This window comes from Solanum lycopersicum, chromosome 10 (genome assembly GCF_036512215.1).
Source record: "Solanum lycopersicum chromosome 10, SLM_r2.1".
Lineage (NCBI taxonomy): Eukaryota > Viridiplantae > Streptophyta > Magnoliopsida > Solanales > Solanaceae > Solanum > Solanum lycopersicum.
Genome location: NC_090809.1, coordinates 63846313 through 63863072, shown reverse-complemented (window position 1 = coordinate 63863072; position 16760 = coordinate 63846313). Strand labels below are relative to the sequence as shown.

General features: G+C 33.9%; 3 protein-coding genes, 1 non-coding gene and 1 pseudogene across 4 annotated transcripts; 1 reads left to right on the top strand and 4 right to left on the bottom strand.

Annotated features, from left to right (window-relative positions):
- Positions 1-887: 887 nt before the first annotated feature.
- On the top strand, positions 888-968 carry TRNAL-AAG (transfer RNA leucine (anticodon AAG)). The gene has a single exon. It is a non-coding gene; the product is annotated as a tRNA-Leu (tRNA).
- An 878-nt stretch (positions 969-1846) lies between these two features.
- LOC101260590 (subtilisin-like protease) lies at positions 1847-4080 on the bottom strand. The gene has a single exon (XM_004249568.4). It carries the CDS (start codon positions 4071-4073, stop codon positions 1908-1910), a length of 2166 nt encoding a protein of 721 aa, XP_004249616.1. The 5' UTR covers positions 4074-4080; the 3' UTR covers positions 1847-1907.
- Positions 4081-6896: 2816 nt separating this feature from the next.
- LOC101259305 (subtilisin-like protease) lies at positions 6897-9116 on the bottom strand. Its single transcript, XM_004249777.5, has one exon. It carries the CDS (start codon positions 9114-9116, stop codon positions 6927-6929), a length of 2190 nt encoding a protein of 729 aa, XP_004249825.3. The 3' UTR covers positions 6897-6926.
- A 1192-nt stretch (positions 9117-10308) lies between these two features.
- LOC101259011 (subtilisin-like protease) lies at positions 10309-12538 on the bottom strand (annotated as a pseudogene).
- Positions 12539-13608: 1070 nt separating this feature from the next.
- Positions 13609-15900, bottom strand: LOC101265084 (cytochrome P450 76A2). Its single transcript, XM_004249584.5, has 2 exons — positions 14954-15900; positions 13609-14366 (listed from the first exon to the last, which is right to left on the bottom strand). The coding sequence occupies exons 1-2, from the start codon at positions 15857-15859 to the stop codon at positions 13749-13751; spliced, it is 1524 nt and encodes a 507-aa protein (XP_004249632.1). The 5' UTR covers positions 15860-15900; the 3' UTR covers positions 13609-13748.
- Positions 15901-16760: the final 860 nt, after the last annotated feature.

Here is a 16760-nt window from a genome sequence, read left to right as displayed (position 1 = left end):
AGATTATAATTTCAAATAAAAAATTAATTGAAATTTGTTATTAAATATTTGTATAACTTTAGTCTTTAATCAATAATCAAACGATTACATATTCCATTTATTTGATTTAAGGCCATAAAATACCCGATTAGTATTGTACTTATATTTTACTCCTTATAAATGTTTCTCATAATTAACTAACAATTAATAAAAAAATAACTTTTCTAATGTTTTTTTTTTTAAAAAAAGAAATCTTATAAGGTTATCATTTTTAGTCTCTGACACACCTTATTTTTACTATAACTTTCGTAATATCCATCCTTTCCTTCACTTCTATCTACGCCTTCATATTTTATGGTATTTATCTAAATTATATATAAATATTTTAGAATAATCTATTTTGTTTGATTATCAAACACAAAATAATACAAACTAAAAAAACTCATTTATTTCCAAAATATATTTTTCGATGAAAATATGCAATTTCTTTTCTTGTCCCATCTCCTCCTCCCGTGTACTAAAAATCAAGAGTTCTATGGTTGCCTTGTGTTATAATGATTTTAATTTATAATTATGTAATATATAAATTATTATGTTTATTAAATACGTAAATACATTAAAGTATATTTATAAGTTTGTTTGATTAACCTATCAACTTAGCTAAACTTCTTAACATGCCTGACTAAGTTTTAAGAAAGTTGAAAAATGCATATATTTTTTTCCGATATTCAATATCTATATTCGATTTGTACAGGGTAGGGACCTATTATGAGGTTCCAAGCCTTTTAATCTTCTTCTTTCTTTTGTTTTCTCTCTTTCCAATTTTCTTTACTTCTTCATGTTACCTTAACTTTGATTATTTTAAAATTTACATTTATATAAATTATATGGAATTTATTAAGCCAAAGGTTGAGATGGCCGAGTTGGTCTAAGGCGCCAGATTAAGGTTCTGGTCCGAAAGGGCGTGGGTTCAAATCCCACTCTCAACATTTAATTTTTATTTTTGATATATGAAATCACTCATTTGTATTATATATTTTTAATTATACTTTTAGTAAATTCTTTACTTGTATATAATCTACGCTTCATTTGAAATTACTCTTTTTCTTACCCAAACTATAAACATCTAGAAATCAATAGTTATTTGCATCTTATAATTTGAGAATAACCTTTCAGAAGTAGTAACGAAGTTATAACTTGATACTTTATTGTAAAATAATAAAGATGATGAAACCTCAAATACAAACCATGTGTATAAAAATAATTATGTTAGGGAGTATTTTTCTTTAACGAGCTTTACGCAATGTAAATCTTGATTAATCGAATCTAGTTGAGAATGACCTTTGAGAAGTTTAACAAAATTATAACTTCATACTTTTGGTATGTAAGAATAAAAAGATAATGAGGCCCCACATATAAGCCATGTGTAAAAAAAAGTTATGTACAAAGTTTTTTTTTTTAAAATAGCCTTAAGCAATGGAAATCTAGATTAATCGAGTCCAGTCACATTGAGGTTTAACATTTCTTCTAAATTATCATTCACGCAATAATATCCTTTAGACGAATGCTAATTAATGGGTAGCGGTTAAGAAGTATTAACAAAATTATAACTTCATACTTGTCGTATAAGAATAAAGATGACGAGGCCTCAAATTCAAATCTCAACCCATATGTATAGTAAAAAATTATGTTAGAGAGCACTTTTCTTTTAATTAGCCTTACGAAATGTTAATCTGAATTAGTGGAGATCGCGTGAGGTTCATCTTTTCTTCTAAATTATATCATTCACTAGTATTCTTGTGATGAATGCCGATTCACAGGTAGCTAAAGAGAGAATAAAAATGACAATTCTATAATTACTTGTTAATTCTCCAAAATTTCTTTTCCATTTATAATGACAATTTTTTTCATATAACAAATCCAATCAATTACATCACACTGATATGGGGAAATACTTTTATTGGACTTCTTACAGAATGCCTATCAGAAGACCAAATTATGTATCCTTGGGAATGACCTGTAACATCTAATGACTTAACTGTTACATTATATGACGCTTTCTGATTCAACGCTGTAAATTTCAAGATTTTAGGTTGAACAGTCACCTCGACGCCTTTGAGCCCAAATACTTTAACTGTGTAAGATGAACTTGCTTCTCCAACATTAGTCACAGTCCTTGTATAAGTTTGAGGACTTGATTTCGTAGGAATAGAAAATGACGGATAGTTCAACTCTGATTGAGGTATGCTTGTTGTACAATGTACCTTCTTACTCACAATGAGACTGATTTGATCATCTGTATAGTTCAAGCCACATAAGTATGGGAAGTAATCTTCAGGCTGGATGTCATAAACGAGTCCTGGATCATTTGCTCTTGATGGATTCACGTGCCCTGATCCTATTGTAAGTAGATCAGCAGGTTCAAGTGTCTCGTCTTGAATTGGATCATTTCGAAGGTTGATGATATCAGCTGTGGTCATGATTGCGGATTTGATTGCAGCCGGGGACCAATCTGGATGTGCGCTCTTTAACAATGCTGCAACTCCTGCAAGGAGAGGGCAAGAAATGGACGTTCCAGAAAGGATGTGAAATATCTGGCCTTCTTTAGGGATTGACCACGCTGCAAGGATATTCAATCCAGGGCCAATAATGTCCGGCTTTAGTATGCCCTGACTCGGCATAAATGGTCCCCTAGAAGAATAGTAAGTAACTGTTGGCGCATGCTTGTCACCAAATGTTGTTCCCCTGAATGATATCGTTCCAACGGGTGTTGATGTTGATTTCACATAGTTTATGATCTCTTGTCCATCGTTGTAACCAACCTGTGCCGTGGGAACAACATAATAATCTGAGAATGTTGTAGAGCCACGATTCTTTTTGTTTATGAGAATCATGCCAGCACCACCGGCATTTTTCACTCTTGCTCCTTTGGAATATCTAGACGGGTGAACGCTTATATAACACAACACTATTTTACCCTTGACGTTGCTTCTATTCAACGATTCACAATCCTCACCGTTCACAAGTGGTAACAATTTTCGAGAAAAATTTGTTGGTTGGAAGGCTGATTCACCTTCATACTCAGATCCATTACCCAAAACTGCAACCGCACTTATCTTTCTATCTGTTGTGCTAGCACCAACTGTGAGAATCCACGGGGCCCCGTTCATCACAGTACCACTATCTGGTCCTTTATTTCCTGCAGAGCAACTTACAAAAATCCCTTTCTCCATTGCGCTATACGTGCTAATAGCTATAGCGTCATCATAAAAAGGCGGATGTCCTAACCCGAATGGAACGACAATGATATCCACACCGTCTTCAATTGCAACATCAATACCAACTAAAATCATCCATACTCTACACAAAATTCCCCCACAGACTTTGTACATGGCCACATGGGCTCGGGGCGCAATGCCAACAGCGGTGCCATTAGCATTACCATAAAAATTGGCACCATCCACAAAGTTCCCCGCAGCTGTGCTTGAAGTATGTGTCCCGTGGCCGTATTCATCTATAGGAAACTCACCCGGTTGCACAAAATTTCTTGCTCCAATAAGCTTCTTATTACAATTTGTAACATTAAACTCACATTTACCTTTCCATTTAAGTGGGGGATTAGGCATCCCATTATCATTAAATGAAGGATGTTGAGGATCAATTCCACTATCTAATATACCGATAATCACACCTTTACCTGAATTTGATGCATTCCACAAACCAACATTCTGGTGCAAGCCTAGAAAACTTGGACTGTGTGTGGAGTGCAACTGAAATAATCGGTCAGGACGTGCTGACAAGAAACCGGGCTTCTTTTCCATTTCTTTCACTTCGTCCGATGACAACATAGCAGCAAAACCATTGAACACATGACGATAAGAATACAAAATGCGCGATGAGTGATTCGAATTTGTTGGCAAAAATGATTGATGCCAGAGAAGTAAATCTTTTGAATTTGAGAAAAGTTGATCAGGAGATTCAAGATATACTATATAAGTTTCTAAATCACTTTGATTAGTGAAATGATCACCAAATGTTTTTGATGAATGAAGCAGGACAAAGCAGAGAATGGTAGAGATGAATTTCAGATCCATATTTTGTTTAGGTGATTATCTCATTCAGGAAGATGTGCATATATATAATATGAAGTTCATTAAACATAATCATGACTTTATCATATTTAATTTATTATGGTCAGGAATTCAGCTTTCTGTAAAATTATCCATACTAACTTAATCTAACAGAAACATTGACTTGAATAGAGAAAATAATTATTATGGTGGTTATTAAGTTGACTGATAATAAGAACAAAAAAATAGTGATTTACGTCAATATTGACTAGATCCGTAAGGTGATTAAATAGGACTGGGCTAAAAAATTTGGAGCCCATTTATGAAAATAGTTTTTTAATCATGCCTGAATAAACATGTTGATTGGTGGGGCTTGAGTAGTTCATATGGGTAGTGCTGACATGTGGGTCGAATAAAATATAATTAGAAAATAAAAATAAAATAAAATAGAATATTAAAAATTTCATTAGTGGCAAACTTATTCAACTAAATTATGCTTCATAGCTATAGTTTATGTTATTACGCTCTATAGATATAGTTTATGTTGCTATAGAAACTTGTGTTTGTATATCCACTTTTAATTAATGAATACATGAGCGCTAAATGCGGTGATAAAAATAATAATGAATCTCATTATTCACGCTAAGATATTTTTTTTGCGTAAAATGAAATTTATTGCGATTATAACACCATAACAACTGGATTCGTCATACTGGAAAAGCTTCATTAAAAGGGTTGTGAGTTAGGTATGTTCCATATGTATATTTGAATAGTGTGTGTGTTAGGTTATATTTGTACATGTATATAGATGCTTGAATATATATATATATATATATATATATATATATGTATGTATATATGGGAAAAAGGTCTGATATACCTCTCAACTTTTTCATTTAAAGCTGATATACCCCTTGTTATGAAAGTGGCTCATATATACCCACCCCTATTTGTAAACAAATGGCTCACATATACCATTTTCCTCTAACGGAAATAAAAAAGATAATAATTTTAATTTAAATTTTTATTATTTTTTTCTAAAAAATATAATCCCATATGAGTAAATTTAATCCTCGTCAAATATATTTTTTTGATTTTTTTTGTTTCAATGACTAATTTATAATTATTATTTTGATAATCAAATTTATTTATGTTTCACTAATATTCTTATAAAACTTATTGTAGATGACCAAATTTTTTCTTCGAATACGAAATTAAATTACAATACACACAAAAAGAATAGTTTAATTTTTTATTCTTTAAACTAAGGAATGAAAGAAAAAAATAAAATAAGAATAAGAAAATTCAAATAATTATAATAAAAGAAGTCAAAAAATAATTTATGTATGAAAAAAATTAAAATATACCTTGAACTTTGATAGAAGAATCATATATACCCCTAAATAATTTTTGTAAGAAAAATTAGAAGTAATAAATATAAATTTAAAACTAATTTTTTAACTTCCGTTAAATGAAGGGTATATGTGAGCATTTTGTAACGGCAGGGCTATATGTGAGCCGTTTGTATAACGGTAAGGGCATATATGAGCCACTTTTATAACGAGGGTATATCAGCTTCAAATGACAAAGTTGAGAGGTATATCAGACACTTTTCCCTATATATATTATATGTGTATATATATATATATATATATATATATATATATATATATATATATATATATATATATATATATAATGAAATATGATTTACATATACAAATCATATATTATTATAAGTGGGAAGCTACTAACTTAAAAGTTGAATTACTATTTTACCCTTAATTTATCCCTAAATTAAATTAAATATTTAATATATAATTAATTTAATATTAAATAATCATATTTAAATACATCCATCTAGACACAATGGTTTAAATTCTAATTATTTACATGCTAAGTAATAATTATATTATATTATACTAAATACTAAAAATAAGAAGGTGTAAAGTCAAACTTTGAAATACAAATATATTTTATAGAAAATTGTTAGAAATTATTTCATAGGAAATTGTTAGGAATTACTTTTTTAAAAAAATAAAAATTATCTATTCTTTCTCTATAATTAATGTGGTTAAATTATTAAATTTGTTATCCTCTCTCTTTAGTTAGTATAATTAAATGTATTGAATTATTAGTAAAAACAATCACCTTTCCTCTATTCCATATCTAAGATCACTTAACTTCTGAAAATTAACTTAAACAACTCTTCACCTTTTCATCTTATCCAATGAATCTTTAGCTATATATGTATCATGAAAAAATATTTTTTCTTTACCACTTGCCTCGTGTTGATATGAATCATTATGCAATTTTCAGGTACTCATTTTTTTTTGTTTTGAAATATTAATATTTGTTGATCCTAATTAGAATGATATTTTGTATCATAAATTTTATCTTTACCCTTTTAGATTGTTTTTTTTACGGGAGAAAAAATAACTCTACTACTTGTGAATTTCTTTTTACTATATATATTGTTATAATAAAAGTCTTAAGAAGGACAGAATGTTGTATTTATTCTTATCTGTTCTTCTATGAAATTATGAATGTTATAAGTCTATTTTTAGTAGTGTTAAAATTAATAATTTATGACATTTAGATTCGTTTTTAAATGTACTTTTATAATATTTATTTACTTTTATCTTTCCTTACTAATATAGTTTCTTTAAGTAGCTAATATTTGTGTATTTACTAATATGGAGCGTAATGAAAGATTATTAAGGATAAGTCATATAGATATATTCATATTATTAGATGCTATAGTAATAATTATTTTTACACATACAAATATATATATAAAAACACTTCAATCATGGAAATTGAAAAATTGTCTGAATAATACTCCATTCATCTCTTATTAAAAAGAAATTCTATTAATTAAATCACACTGTTTTGAGGAAATACTTTTATTGGACTTCTAACAGAATGCCTATCAGAAGACCAAATTATGTATCCTTGGGAATGTCCTGTAACATCTAATGACTTAACTGTTAAATTATACGACATCTTCTGATTCAACGCGGTAAATTTCAAGATTTTAGGTTGAACAGTCACCTCGATGCCTTTGAGCCCAAATACTTTAACAATGTAAGATGAACTTGCTTCTCCGATGTTAGTCACAGTCCTTGTATAAGTTTGAGGACTTGATTCCGTAGGAATAGAAAATGACGGATAGTTCAACTCTGATTGAGGTATACTTGACGTACAATGTACCTTCTTTCTTACAATGGCACTGACTTGATCATTGGTATAGTTCAAGCCACATAAGTATGGGATGTAATCTTCAGGCTGGATGTCATAAATGAGTCCTGGATCATTTGCTCTTGAGGGATTTACGTGCCCTGATCCGATTGTAAGTAGATCAGCAGGTTCAAGAGTCTCGTCCTGAATTGGATCGTTTCCAAGGTTGATGATATCAGCTGTGGTCATGATTGCGGATTTAATTGCAGCTGGAGACCAATCTGGATGTGCGCTCTTTAACAATGCTGCAACTCCTGCAAGGAGAGGGCAAGACATCGACGTTCCAGAAAGGATGTTAAATGTCAATGATGTTGTCTCACCTCCTATAGAGATTGGCCATGCTGCAAGGATATTCACTCCAGGGCCAATAATATCCGGCTTTAGTATGCCCTGACTCTGCATACATGGTCCCCTAGAAGAAAAGTAAGCAACCGTTGGGGCGTGCTTGTCTCCAATCTTCGTTCCCTTGAATGTTATTGTTGCAACTGGTGTTGATGTTGATTTCATATAGTTTGTGATCTCTTGTCCGTCGTTGTAACTAATCTGTGTCGTGGGAACGGCATCATGTTCTGAGAATGTTGTAGAACCAGCATACTTTTCATTCATGAGAATCATGCCAGCACCACCGGTTTTTTTCACTATACGTGCTATGTCTTTTCTAGACAAGACACTGCTTGAATCACACAACACTATTTTACCCTTGACATCGCTTGTGTTGAACAATTCACAATTCGTACCATTCACAAGTGGTAACAATTTTTGCGAAAAATTCGTTGGTTGGAAACCTGATTCGCCTTCATACTCAGCTCCGTTACCCAAAACTGCAACTGCACTTATCTTTCTATCTGTTGTGCTAGCACCAACTGTGAGAATCCAGGGGGCCCCGTTTTCCACAGTACCACTACGTTGTCCACCATTTCCTGCACTGCAACTTACAAAAATCCCCTTCTCCATTGCGCTATACGTGCCAATAGCTATATTATCATCATATAAAGGAGACCGGAAGTGTCCGAATCCAATTGAAATAGAAATCACATCCACACCGTCTTCAATTGCAGCATCAAGACCAGCTAAAATCTTGTATTCTAGACAATAAAATGCATCACAAACTTTATACATGGCTACATGGGCTCGGGGTGCAATGCCAACAGCCGTGCCATTAGCATTACCATAAAAATTGGCACCATCCACAAAGTTTCCCGCGGCTGTGCTTGAAGTATGTGTACCGTGTCCATAATTATCTGTAGGGAACATATCCGATTGCACAAAATTTCTTGCTCCAATAAGCTTCTTGTTACAATAAGTTGTAACATTGAACTCACATTTGCCTTTCCATTTAAGTGGTGGTTTAGGCATTCCATTATCATTAAATGAAGGATGTTGAGGATCGATTCCACAATCTAATATACCAATAATCACACCTTTACCTGAATTTGATGCATTCCACAAACCAACATTCTGGTGCAAGCCAAGGAAACTTGGTGCGTGTGTGGTGTGCATCTGATATATTTGTTGGGGACGCGCTGACACAAAACCTGGCTTCTTTTCCATTTCTTTCACTTCGTCTGATGACAACATAGCAGCAAAACCATTGAACACATGACGATAGGAGTACAAAATGCGCGATGAGTGATTCGAATTTATTGGCAAAAATGATTGATGCCAGAGATGTAAATCCTTTGAACTAGAGAGAACTTGAGATGAATTAAATTCAAGATGTACTATATAGGTTTCTAAATCACTTTGATTAGTGAAATTATCACCTAATGTTTTTGATGAATGAAGCAGGACAAAGCAGAGAAAAGTAGAAATGAATTTTAGATCCATGTTTTTTTAGGTGGCTTATCACATTTAGCAAGATAATCATATATAATGCAGTTCAATTAGCACATAATTAATAATAGATGTATATAATTTACTAATGTCAGTTATTCAACTTTGTGCCAAATTATCCATATTAACTTATTCAAACTGAAACAAAGACTTGATTTGAAAAAAATAATTATTCTGATGGTAATCCATAATTATTAAGTTGACTGAAAATAAGAATAGTCTAATCAGTATAACTAGGAAGGAAAATCTTATAAACCAGACTTGGACAAATGTCAATACCTATTCGGATGTCACACAACTAGTTATTGGGCCGAGAAGAAGCAACAAAATTGGAAGGCCTTTGCAAAGGCTTATTTCGGACTCATGCCCAATTAGCAACTAGCTAAAAGGATGACGGATGAGAAAAATGTTTAGTCCTCTCATCCCCTTTCTTTGAGTCTATGTTTATCATCTCCCTTGTAGTTATCTTCTACAATATTTCTCTTTGTTAGCTCCGTTTTCTTGTTATAACTTCGAGTTTAGTGATTATAATATTTGAATGCATATTTCTATTGTGAAATTGGAGTTGTATTCTCGCAAAATCAGTAATAGTATAGATTTTTTTTTGCTTGAATTTACAGTTCCTTAATCTTTTTTATGGATATCTTAATTGTTGGGTGCGCGAACAAAATTTCACATTAATAGCTGAACAGATAGGGAGCCTATATATAAGGTGTTGAAACTCTTAATGTTGTGAGACCTTTCGGGAAATGTGGCGTGGGCTTGACCCGAAACTCAATAATATCACAGCTTGTAAGTTGTGAAGAGTATTTCTTTTTTTTTGGTCAAGGATGAGTATGGGGATATAGACTTTGTGGTAAACAAGCTAGCATGATTTTCCCATCGTCCGACTGAAAATCATTGGTCTGCAGACAAACGTGTGGTTCGCTACTTAGTTGGAACGGTGAACTATGGTCTCTTCTTGCATTCTCAGATATGAAATAAGGATGATCGCTCTTCCACCAGTGCATTTCTTATCTATCTTGGTAAAAATCTGGTCTCCTGGACCTTAAAGAAACAAAGGAGTGTATCTAGATCATCAACTGAAGCGAAATCCCATTTGGTTGCCTATGCTATTGCTGAAATTCAATGGATTCAGAACTTACTTTGTGAGATTTCTATCTCTTTGCCAAAAGCAGACAATTGTCTACTGTGATAATTTACGTGCCGCATATCTTGCTGCTAAATTGCTAATCCAGTCTTTCATATAACAAATAAAATCAATTAATGATACGGTAAATAGATATATTGGACTTCTAACAGAATACCTATCAGAAGACCAAATTATGAACCCTTGGGAATGACCTGTAAGATCTAATGACTTAACTGTTACTTTATACGACGCCTTCTGATTCAACTCAGTAAATTTCAAGATTTTAGGATTAACAGTCACTTCCACATCTTTGAGCCCAGATACTTTAACTGTGTAAGTTGAAATTGCTTCTCCGACGTTAGTCACAGTCCTTGTATAAGTTTGAGCACTTGTTTTCTTAGGAATTGAAAATGATGGGTAGTTCAACTCTGATTGAGATATGCTTGTTGTACAATGTACCTTCTTTTTCACAATCATACTGATTTGATCTTCAGTACAGTTCAAGCCACATAAGTACGGGATTTAATCTTCGGGGTGGATGTCATAAATGAGTCCTGGATCATTTGCTTTTGATGGATTCACATGCCCTGCTCCGACTGCAAGTATATCGGCAGGTTCTAGTGTCTCGTCCTGAATCGGTTCATTTCCAAGGTTAACGAGATCAGCTGTGGTCATGATTGCAGATTTAATTGCAGCTGGAGACCAATCTGGAAGTGCATTCTTTAACAATGCTGCAACTCCTGCAAGGTGAGGGCAAGACATCGACGTTCCAGAAAGGATGTTAAATGTCAATGATGTTGTCTCACCTCCTATAGAGATTGGCCAAGCTGCATGTCCGGCTTTAGTATACCCTTACTCTGCAGACATGGTCCCCTGGAGGAAAAATAAGCAACCGTTGGCGCGTGCTTGTCTCCAATCTCTGTTCCCCTGTATGATATTGTTGCAACTGGTGTTGGTGTTGATTTCATATAGTTTATGATCTCTTGTCCATCCTTGTAAGTAACCTGTGTCATGGAAAAGACATCATATACTGCCAATGTTGTAGAGCCACCTTCCTTATTATTCATGAGAATTGCGCCAGCACCACCAGCACTTTTCACTGTTTTTGCTATTTGTTCTCTATACGACTCATGGTTTGTATCACACAACACTATTTTACCCTTGACATCGATTGGATGCAACAAATCACAGTACTTACCATTCACAAGTGGTAATAATTTTCGCGAAAAATTCGTTGGTTGGAAAGCTGATTCGCCTTCATACTCAGCTCCATTACCCAAAACTGCAACCGCCTTTATCTTTCTATCTGTTGTGCTAGCACCAACAGTGAGAATCCACGGGGCCCCATTTTCCACAGTACCACTACCCGTCCACTATTTCCTGCAGAGCAACATACAAAAATTCCCTTCTCCATCGCCCAATATGCGCCAATAGCTATAGTATCATAACATAAAGGAGACTGAGAGTGTGCGAATCCAAGTGAAAGGGAAATCACATCCACACCGTCTTCAATTGCATCATCAATACCAGCTAAAACCTTGTATTCTACACAAAAATATGAATAACAGACTTGGTACATGGCCAAATGGGCTCGGGGCGCAATCCCAACAGCCGTGCCATTAGCATTACCAAAAAAATTGGCACCATCCACAAAGTTCCCCGCGGCTGTGCTTGAAGTATGCGTCCCATGTCCATCTATGTCCAAAGGAAACCTATCCGGGTACACATAATTTCTTGCTCCAATGAGCTTTTTGTTGCAGTAAGTTGTAACATTTAACTCACATTTGCCTTTCCATTTAAGTGGTGGTTTAGGCATTCTATTATCATTAAATGAAGGATGTTGAGGATCAATTCCAGTATCAAATAAACCAAGAATCACACCTTTACCTGAATTTGATGCATTCCACAAACCAACATTCTGGTGCAGGCCAAGGAAACTTGGAGTGTGTGTGGTGTGCAATTGAAAAATTCTTTGGGGACGTGCTGACAAGAAACCGCGCTTCTTTTCCATTTCTCTCACTTCGTCTGATGACAACATAGCAGCAAAACCATTGAACACGTGACGATAAGAATGTAGAATGCGCGATGAGTGATTCGAATTTGTAGGCAAAAATAATTGATGCCAGAGAAGTAAATCTTTTGAGTTTGAGAAAAGTTGATCAGGAGATTCAAGATGTACTATATAAGTTTCTAAATCACTTTGATTAATGAAATTTTCACCAAATGTTTTTGATGAATGAAGCAGGACAAAGCAGAGAAAAGTAGAAATGAATTTCAGATCCATGTTTTTTCAGGTGACTATCACATTTAGCAAAGTGAACATATATTATGCAGTTAAATTAGCATATAATTAATTATTATAGTTGTATATAATCTTGATTAGACCATATGTAATTTATTATGGTCATTAATTCAACTTTCTGCCAAATTATTCATATTAACTAAGTCAAACTGAAACAATAACTTGATTTGAAAAAAATAATTATTTAGATGGTAATCCATAATTAGTAAGTTGACTGAAAATAAGAAGGCATAATACACAAATGTGACTTTTAATTTAACCTCATTTTACATTCATGCACCTCAAACTTTGGGTATACACAAGTAGGCACTTAAAACTTGTATAAAGTTGTGTGGGAAGGCGCATGAGTACTATCTGACATAATACGCGTAGGACATCACATAGGACACAAATTATCATGTAGGATGCAACGTAGGACATGTGTGTCTATTTATACAACTTTATACAAGTTTAAGTGTTTACTTGGGCACACCCAAAATTAGAGGGCGTGACTGTGAAATGAAGCTAATTTAAAGGGCATATTCATGTATCAATTTAATCAGCATTACAAGGAAGGAAAATCCTATGAATTCTTGGAAAGTCAGTAATAGTTAGAATCGGCATAATACATAAATAAACCATTTAACTTGACCTTATTTCATATTTATGCCCTTCAACGTTGAATGTGCAAAAGTAGACTTCAAACTTGTATAAAGTTAAGTAAGTAGACACATAAGTTCTATGTGGCATAATTCACATAGTAAACCATGTAGGATGACACGTAGAACGTGAGTGTCTATTTGTTTAACTTAATACAAATTTAAACATCTAGTTGTGCACATCTAAAATTGGAAGGTGTGAATGCGATACACGTATTTGTTTAACTCTCGTACTTGCACTTATTCGATACCCCGGCCCCCTTCTTCCATGAGGTCTCATCTAGACATGTTAATCTCGACTATATGAATTTTCACTATATTGATATTTTAAGAGTTAAAGACCATCGGTTTAATTTCCAAAAACAAAAAACTAAACGAGACGACTCCTAACATGGAAAAAAAATTTGAAGGTAGTTTACAAAAATTCAAAAAACTACTTTAATTCGTATTCTCGTCCAAACATAACTCCAATTTTCAACTTTGAAAACAAATACTACTGTTTTCTAAATTACACAATTTTTATGTCCAAACGCCCACGAGCCTTTTTGTTACACTCATAGAGTTCTGTTTTTTGTCTTTGGAATTGCTTTCAATGGCTTTAATTTTCTAACAGTTACTCCCATTCTATCTCGTGTATCCAAAGCCTCATCAAGAACAGAAACATCAATCTCCCAATCGAATTCACTCAACAACGCCCCAAGTACCAAATGCAACATCCGATGAGCCAATGGAATTCCAGCACAAATCCTTCTCCCAGCACCAAACGGAATAAACTCAAAATTCTGACCCCTATATTCAATATTCAAATCCAAGAACCTTTCTGGCTTGAAATCCAAAGGGTCTTTCCAACACTCGGGATCTCTTCCAATTGCCCAAGTGTTCACGAAAACTTGTGTGCCTTTAGGGATATGATACCCCACGAATTCGGTATCTTGAATTGCCTTTCTTGGAACTAGAAATGGAATTGGAGGGTGTAATCTTAACGTTTCTTTTACAACAGCTTGCAAATACTTGTGATTATCGATGTCATTTTCTTCGAATTTCTTGGTATCTCCAAGAACCTCGGATAACTCGGTTTTAACCTTGTCCATTGCCTCTGGATTGCACAGTAGCTCTGTCATCGCCCATTCTATGCTACTGCTTGTAGTCTCCGAACCAGCTAAGAATATTTCCTGCATTCAATCGATTCGTATAAGAGTTTAAGTTATGTTCACTGACTATGTATATCATTTTTTTAACAATTACTCCGTTCACAATTAAAGTATATGATATAGAATCTAAGCAAAAGCTACTGATTTATCTGAATCCAAACGCAAGTAATACTCTGCCTCTATATCTACCAAACTAGATTGATTTGAGAAAAGTACATAACTTGTTTTCAAACTGTTGTGCGAAATTTGAGATAATAACAAGACAACAGATATACGTGGTTCACCAATAAATTGGCTACGTCCACGGGAAGAGAGGGAGCAGTTTTATTATGGAGAGACAAAAACAGAATTACAAAATAGGGTTTGTCATAGCGTCTATATATATATATAGTGTTAAGCTACGCCCTAACAGGCTTGGGCCCAACATACATAAGCGAGACCCCGTCCTTTCTGTTTGTAACGGGTCCGATTCAAGGCATTCAACACAAACTTTTTACCTTATTCTGATCGTTAAGAGACGATCATCGGATGGCCTAATAACCTCACTCAGTTAGTTTATTTACTAAATTAAGATAAAAATTTTTTTTTATGTAAAATGCAAAATTTACCAAAATTATCAAGATGAGTTCTTGATCTGATATCTTCTCTGGTTCATCCTTCCCTTTGCCTTCATATTCCAATAGAACTTCCAAAAAATCCTTCTTCTTCTCTCCGGTCCTTTCCCTTTCTTCGAACCTCTCCTTCAAAAAACCCGATACAATTTCAATCGTCTTCCCAAGTCCGCGATCCATCTTCCTCCTCAAACCTTGAGGATCAAGCCATCTCAACCATGGAAACACATCCACAATGTTCTGATGTCCAGAACATTCCATTAACCCCACCATCGCCGCGAAAAACTCAGTCCCCTTCTCGGATTTTGGGTCAACTAATTCGCGCGATAGCACCAATTTCCCCAGCATGTTAAACGAGGCTAGAAACACGAATTTCGCCACGTGAATTCCTTCAGAGGAGCTGAACTCTCTGTTTTCTATCCATTCGATTAAATCATCGATACATTTCCGACGAACTTCCACTGTTTCAGTGATCCGTTTGTTAACTAACATTTGAACTGTCATGATTCGTTTCATGATCCGCCAGTAAGTACCGTAAGGTGCTAGAGCTAGTGATCCTTTATCATAACCGTGTGATTTCATCACCTCGGTTACTGATCTCTCCGCGAAAGCCATGTCGTGGTTCCTGAAGAACTCACCAGCTGCTTTCGCGGACAGAATCACCATAGTGTTAATAGAACCGAGCTTTAGCCAAACTACTGGACCGTATTTCTGTTTTAGATCCATTAGTGTTTTATGTGGCTCGTTACCGAGCTCGAGCATGCTGCCAAACACGGGCCACCCTCGTGGCCCGGGAGGCAGCTGCTGGCGAACGTTATATAATAACGTTCGCCAACGGAAATGGAGGAATGGGAACAATACAGTAATAATAGAAAAAAAGATATATCCCCAAATCCACTCCATGAATTGAATTGAATAGAAGGATTGCACATGATACACTTTAAATAGAGTAAGTAAGCAGTAGTAGTTGGCAGGCAGCAACAAACATATTTATAGGTTCAATTTATTATAACAAAATCTTACCATTCGTTCGGCTTTAAAGCATGTTAGTTTGACTTATAATTATCCATTTATAGATATGTTAAATCATTATAGGATCATTAAAATATTGACTTAATGGGTTATGATTTAGCGCTTATTAATAGTAAACGAAATTGGTTTAAGATTTGACACAAAAACTAATCAAACATGGCAAACCAAATGAATCATGCACATGAGTTAACAGATGGCATCTTTCTTAAAATTAAAACAAAAAAAACTTTTGTTTCCTTAACCTTTTATTAGATTAAGTTTTTGGGCATAAAAACTAACAACTTATATCTAAAATTTCATAGACACACTTATACTATACTAAAGTCCTAATACTTCTGTATTTATTTTATAAATAATTTTCTACTATTTTCGAACTACGTGGCATTATAAACCAAATAGCTTGAAAAAATAATCAGCATGCGTTGAGCCTAGATAGTATCATGTAGGTCGAAAATGGAAGAAAATTATTTATAGAGTAAGTTCGGGATAATAGGACCTTAGTATAGTATAAATGTGTTGGTGAAATTTCAAACATAAATTAGGAACTACTTATGCATTTTTCGGATCTTTTAAGTATTTTAAATATCGAAAAATTCTTAGTTTAGTTCTTAACATATTAATCGTAGTAGATTTGGCTTTTACTTAAATGAAATATCACAAACTAAATGAATTGTAAACCATAATATTGTTGGTAAATAAGTATCTAACAAATATCATAATTAATCATGTATTGTGTTAAGTTTGTAATTTGTATCGTTAACAACTTAAAGGG